Source organism: Benincasa hispida, chromosome 11 (assembly GCF_009727055.1).
Source record: "Benincasa hispida cultivar B227 chromosome 11, ASM972705v1, whole genome shotgun sequence".
Taxonomy (NCBI): domain Eukaryota; kingdom Viridiplantae; phylum Streptophyta; class Magnoliopsida; order Cucurbitales; family Cucurbitaceae; genus Benincasa; species Benincasa hispida.
The window spans coordinates 9,439,074-9,446,005 of record NC_052359.1 but is presented as its reverse complement, the minus strand read 5'-3'; the positions used below and the strand labels follow the sequence as shown (position 1 = coordinate 9,446,005).

At 31.9% G+C, this 6,932-nt stretch overlaps 1 protein-coding gene across 1 annotated transcript; it reads right to left on the bottom strand.

Annotated features, from left to right (window-relative positions):
- Positions 1–5,615: 5,615 nt before the first annotated feature.
- LOC120091574 (ethylene-responsive transcription factor ERF026-like) lies at positions 5,616–6,672 on the bottom strand. Its single transcript, XM_039049671.1, has one exon. The coding sequence runs from the start codon at positions 6,600–6,602 to the stop codon at positions 6,093–6,095; it is 510 nt and encodes a 169-aa protein (XP_038905599.1). The 5' UTR covers positions 6,603–6,672; the 3' UTR covers positions 5,616–6,092.
- Between the last annotated feature and the right edge of the window lie 260 nt (positions 6,673–6,932).

Below are 6,932 nucleotides of genomic sequence, written 5' to 3'. Positions count from 1 at the left end.
TGAATTGCCTATTTCATTTCAGAAATAAATCCAATAAACTAAAAGATCCATGACTATTACATGAGTACTTGAACTTTATATGGAGACATAAGAGTGAATCAGGTTCGAGTAAATAGTCAAAAATGATCTATAGTATACAAATAAGGTTGGATATCTTATTCTGGTAACACTGTCGGATGCGGCTTACTCTGTAGTTGTTACAAAGAGTTTTAAAATGCTACAAACGAAGTGATCCTAATTCTTTCATGTGGTGACATGAGGAGTGTGGGCATCCTATGCAATGAGTTTGCATAAGATCGAACCAAGAAACTCTTAATTTATAACGTTGTTTACTATTTAAGAATGACTATTTCATAGCGATGACCTAGATAACTTAACCTTAATATTGAGCTAACTATGAACTCCTGTTTATTCGAGATTATCCTTAGATTTGCATAGGTGAGGGTTGGCTAAACAGCGCCGACTCAATAAACCTTCCATTTCAGAGGTAAGACCGGGTAGATAGCTAGGGACATAGGATGAAAGATGGAATTCGCTCCTACCTGCTTTCAGAGATAGTAAAGAGGTTGTTCCCTTAAGTGCTGACTCCGAGTCTTGAACATGGGGCCCCACTCTCTCATTGACCCGAGAGGGATTCGATTTGTTGATTGGATCACAAACAAATTGTTCATTAGAGGATCAATGGAACTTAAGGAACAAGAGGTAATCTCGGGGGTAAAACAACTATGGACCCAGTCGTGGTTATATCGAGTGGACACAATATATCTACAGTGAAGGGAGTGCAACTATTGGGCTTTAGTCGAGTGACCTGATAGTTAACGAATGGAGGTAAAGAGTTTAATCAACTAATCTCGGATCACTGAAGCCCATGATCTATAGGTTCAATAGGTCCTCCTACTAGCTCACAAATCAAATAAACCTTAGAATAGCGTGATAAGTTAATTTGAAACATTCAAATTCGAATTAAGAGAATTAGTAATTATATGTGATATAATTACACGTTTAATTTTTGGAATTAAATGATATCGTAGAATCAATCAATATTTAAATATTTAAATTCATGAATAGAGATTCATGGTGGCAGAATTGGTGATAAATTAATTTAATATTTGATATTAAATTAATTAAATTGTTTAATTAATTATTTGTTATTAATTTTATTAGAAAATTAATTATGAATTAATTTTTGTAAAAATTAATAAAATTTCAAGTTTTAATTATAAAATTAAAATTTGAAAAATGGTTTTTATTTGAAAATTTATTTCAAAATAAAAAGGATTTCAAAATGGAAAAATCCCATATGTGGGATTTTCCCACTTTCAAGCATGCTCCTTAGTCACCTTTGCACTTTATTTCCAACTCAAATTTGAAGGTGGAGTTAGAACCATATCATGCAATCAGCATTTACATGAAGAACCTACATAAAAGACTCTGCTTTGAGTGGAAATTCTTAGAAAATACTGTTGAATTTGTTAAGAGTCTTGAAGTTGAAGAAGTGTTCTTCACCAAGCAGAAAGACCATTCACCTTCTCCTTTCAATTCCCTGAATTCTAGTTTGTTTTGAGTCTCACAACTCAATCTAAGACTCCTAGAGGATAGTAGAGAAGCTCTAGTTGTGGTCCATAGCCAGAATTCGAGAGGATTGCAGTTGATTTTTGTTGAAGAAGAAGATCTTCAAAGGTATATATGAAACCCTCTTTTTCATTTGATGAGCATGTTGATTTCAAAGCCAAAATTAATGAATTAGAATGCTTTATGATCCTATTTTCTTCCATTGTGTATTTTCTTAAACTAATAATTGGTATCAGAGCATCATTTAAACATTCAATTCGAGTTAATTTTGGCTTTGTGGGTGTTTTTCATAAGTTGTATGAAAATAGTGAACTAATATGGTTTTTTCTGCATTTTGGCATTTTTTTTCTCTTCAATTATGTTGTAATTCTTGTAATTTGCTCTTGATTGATGAGTCTTAATTTGTGCTTAAGAGTCTGTAATTTGATTGGAGTCATTCAGCCACTACCTCGCAACGTCGTGACGCTGTTCTTCGTTCCAGCACAGAATTGTGAAGAACTTCTCGTGGTGTTACAATGTTGGGATGCAGCGTTGCGATGCTGTTCATCCTAGCCCAACATGCATGCGCCAGCCCAAACTAGTGGTCTAAGTGAATCGGTTTAGCCGATTTGGGTCAAGGAGGTTCGGTTCGACCTTATTAAGCTCGTTCAGCCCAATTTTGAGCATTGGAGGTTCAATTCGAGAGGTTCGAGTCCGGTTTAGGGTGGTTCGAGCGGTCCAAAAGTTTTTTGGAGCTAGTTTTTGTTGATTTATGTAATAATTTAGGCCTTTGATTGCTTTGGAATGCCAAAACTAAATCATATCAGTTTGTGTTAATTATTTATGCATGTGATGTATCTTATAATTAAATAAATCTTGTATGTGTATATAGTATGTCATATAGATTTAAAATCCCAACATAGTGAACAAAGAACAAAAACACAATGTTGCACAGTTCGGCTAAAGAATAGAAAAATTGTTGCTCAAATAACAAAAGTGGCAACCCTAAATGATCAGTATAATTCTCCTTTAACAAACGAAACCAAGAAAGGAAACAAATCCCTATTTAGAAAAGATAAGTTGTGTCTCAATAAAGAAAAATGTCAGACGAAATAAATCAGCCAAAATTTTCCTGATAAGGAAAAAATATTCTGCAGGAAAGTAATTTGTTGTCTGAACTAGACGCTAAGACTTTATTTGAGACAACTGCAAAAACAAATGCCTTAAAGAAAATATAAAGCCAACCAATCAAATCTCCAACACCTATAAAAGAATCACCTCAAACAATTAAAGAAGTACACACAATAGTAAAACTAAAGGTGATCTGTCACACAGAACACTAATGTTTCATCTTGGCAATCACAGAAACAACAAATAACATACCAACAAAAAATTAGGCGAATAACACACTGAGTTTGGTAACCCATTTCGGTGATATACCACCTATGTCTGAGAAACAATGTGCCCGAAAAAGATAAATTTACTCATATGAAAAGTCAAATGTTTACAACGTTGTACTTATCTGTAAAGTAATGACAATTACAGTGATGCATGTAGAGCCTAACTTATTATTGATCACCTAGGCTCCCCTTAGACGTGAGATCCTTCTAAATTGAACTTAGATTCCTAAGTATCTGAATATTAGTGAAAAATCACCTAGGCTCCCCCTAAGTGTGAGACACCCTCTCACCACACTTTATCTTTCCACTTACAAATGAAGACCACTTCACTAGACTAGAATCATAGAGAGCTTTGCTATTCAACCACAATGCATAATCGTACTTAACTCATAAAACATAAGCGACAACCCTAACAAGACAACATCTTTCTCTTAAATAGATATAGTAGAAAGAAGGAAAATTATCCCCATTCAAATTCGGCAGACCATAAATAAGGAAAACATCGCAAAATATATTCTAAAAAATGAAAAAATAATTTGCAGAATCAACATCCTAAGAAACATCCTATAAGACATTTTCTTAGACAACCACCAACCAAAGCAACGACAACCCCAAACATTCTTAAACAAATATAGCCAATTCGGAACTCCAACTAATAGTCATATACTATTAAATAGACTTCTCCAACCACAAAAATTGTATTCATAATTAGGGAATGAAACCATAACTCATCTAATTTTTGTTGGTGATTTAAATTAATAATCAATATATATTTGGTTTGGTTTTATGTTTGATTTAAAATCTATGATTATGACATCTTGTGTTATATGATATTTTTGAAAAATAAATCACTTTTACGCGTTATTGACCCCAATAAAAGACATAAAAATCAGTAGATGAAGTTCTCAGGTGCCTTCAAATTCAAACTTTTGCTTCAAAAAGGTTGCTATGATCTCCTTTTTCTATACACTGTATTGGATGTTTTTCAGTGGGTTTGCCTCCTAACAAACATTTCCTATGTTAAAAAAGGTGGGTTACATAGAACGCTTTTGAAAAGAGAAATTATTTGGTGAGACATTATAACGTGGTTAACAGTTTTTCATCATCGGATTATGAGAAAAAAGTATTTCGAATTTAGATCTAGTAGTTATTAGGGAGCACGTAGATTGTTTATCTACTCGCATTTAACGATTGTTTTTTTCTAGAGTTAAATTATGGGGTCAAGTTGAATAATTTATGGCCTGTTTGGTAGAGAATTTGAAAACGGAAATTTCAAAATAAAGGATTCAATGAAGAAAGAGTTGTATTTCATGTTTTTAGATATATGTTTGGTAACAGATTTAGAAATTAGATATTTAACTAGTTAGAGTTATTCACTAATATTTAGTTGACAATAAAGTATTATAAATTTATTTTTTAATATGATTTATGTTAAAAATTTATATATTATTATTTCTTAATATTTTATGATTTATAATACATTATATAACGTATGTCATGTTTTTAAAAAATGATTTGAGTTTATAACATGACATATTGTATTTTTATATTGTTATTTTATTGATATTATTCTACATTTTAAAATTTAAAATTCAAAATCTAGATACAATGAAAACATAAAAATGTTATTTTCAAAATTTGCATTGTTTAGATCACAAAATCCGATAATAGTTTTCAAAACCAAAATTTAGATTGTCTGTCGAATACATATTTGCTGAATTCAGTGAAGCTAAAAACATAAAACAAAATCTGAATTCTCTACCAAACAGGTCTTTATCTTTTCAAAACATAGTATTAAGTTTTTATCAATGAGTCAATATTTCTGTCCATATTTTCACATTTTTATGGATTTGATATCAACATGATGAATGAATCGATATTTTCATTATAATGTAAAAAATTCATAAAAATAAGCCATATAAAGTTACTATGCAAAGATAACATGTCAATTTTTTTAAAAGAAATTGCTTAAAACTTTTATTTATCAATTGAAATATATTATTTCATTTTTATAATTTTGTAAGAAAAAAACTCACATCCATATTTTAAACGTCGTTTATAGTAAAAAAACATTTTCTGATCAATTTAGTTTTGGGTTACATTAACCTTAGTCAACAAAAAATATTATTAAAGGACATCTAAAAAACACTTTTGGTGAGCTAAATTTGAATTACTTTTAAAAATATAAAAAGTGTTTTATAGCCAACTAATAAAAGTATTTATCCAAATCTTCATAGGGTTAGTTTTACCCTATTAAAGCCAAAGGTAACACATTAATAAAATAAACTAAAAATATATATTTATTCCTATTCGATAACGATTTGATTTTTAATTTTTGTTTTTAGAATAATATTTAAATAAATACATCAATGTTCGAGTAAATTCTTTAAAAAAAATCCAAATTATTATCCAACGAAATTTAATTAATTATATTATTTTTTTCTCAAATTTCTTTATATTCAACCAAAAGATCATTTAATTTCTCTGTATCTCGAGAAATTTTTCTGTAGTACGAGTCTTATTCCATTAATTGAAAGAAACAACTTGGATATATACAATAAAGACTAATGAGAGAGGAAGAGGAACACACACTGAATTCTAATAATACAAAAACAGGAAAAATAAAAAAAAATAAAAAAATAAAAGTAGTCTGACATATCAACAAACCAAATTATTACCGACAACTGTAGTTCATAGATTTGGTACAAACCAAAATTCATAATTCAAACACAAAAAAAAAAAAAAAAAAAAATGTGGACCAATCAAAATCCACAATACCACAATCTCTCTCTTACTTTATCTCATAATAAAAATAAAAATAAAAAAAGAGAGAGAAAAAAAACAGACATAATCCAACTCAAAATCTCTCCTTTTCCAATTTTCCAGCCAAAACCGTGTCCCTATCCAAATCTAAAACTCACTTCATTCATGTTTTTTACTCTCTCTAGTACTGTTCTAAACACCTTCTCAATGAAGCAAAAACATATTCATTATTATTCTAATTTTTTCCAAATCCTTGTCGTTTGATGATCTTAAATTCTTTACCTTTTTTCTTAATTTTTTTTCCCCATGATGTGATTAAATTAGATATGTTCGGATTCATGGAGTTTTTTCATGGTTAATTTTTGTTTCTTTTTTCCTCTAGGGGTAACTCCAAAGATTTCCATCTCCACTTGAGTTCCATGAGTAGTAGTCGTGTCGAGATGGCGACGAGCTGATTCGTGGCGGTGACAACAGCATTCCCTCCGCCATGTCAACCAGCAGATTCGGCATTCCGAACAGCGCCTCTTCGTCGACAAACTCATTGGTTGGCGGACACTGATAGTGAGAGCTATGGTAATTGCTTTCTCCTTGATCATCAACTTTTCTCAAAGCGGCAGCAGCAGCGGCAGCAATACGGATATCGGCTGGGGATGTGGAAGCCGGAACCGGATAGGAACCGATCGAGTCGGGGAAGTTGAGAACAGCATTGCAACCCTTGAGTGCGAGTGCGGCTACATCGTAGGCAGCAGCAGCCATCTCGGGAGTAGGATAGGTACCGAGCCATATTCGAGTAGTCTTACGTGGCTCACGAATCTCCGACACCCATTTGCTGCTCCGGCAGCGGATTCCTTTGTATTGATCATGTCTCTTTGAGGAGGTAGAGGCCATGAAAAGATGTCTTGGGATTATAGTTAAAAAAGGGTTAGGTTTGATGGATAAAGAAAAGGTATGATACTGATGAGTCTATTAGCCTATACTTCTATAGGTATATTTTGGGTCAGCCTCCTACATACATATACATTATAAGAGAGAGAGAGATGTGATTTAAGAGAGGTTTAAGGGAGGAGACAGAGAAGGGTAAATAGGGAAATTGAGAGAAAAAAAATAAGGTAGAAATAGGAGAGAGAGAGAGAGAGAAAGAGAAGTGGAAGTATAGGAATTAAGGAAGAAAAGAGACAAAGTAAGAGAAATTTATACAAGAAAAGTGAAAGCGTGGGG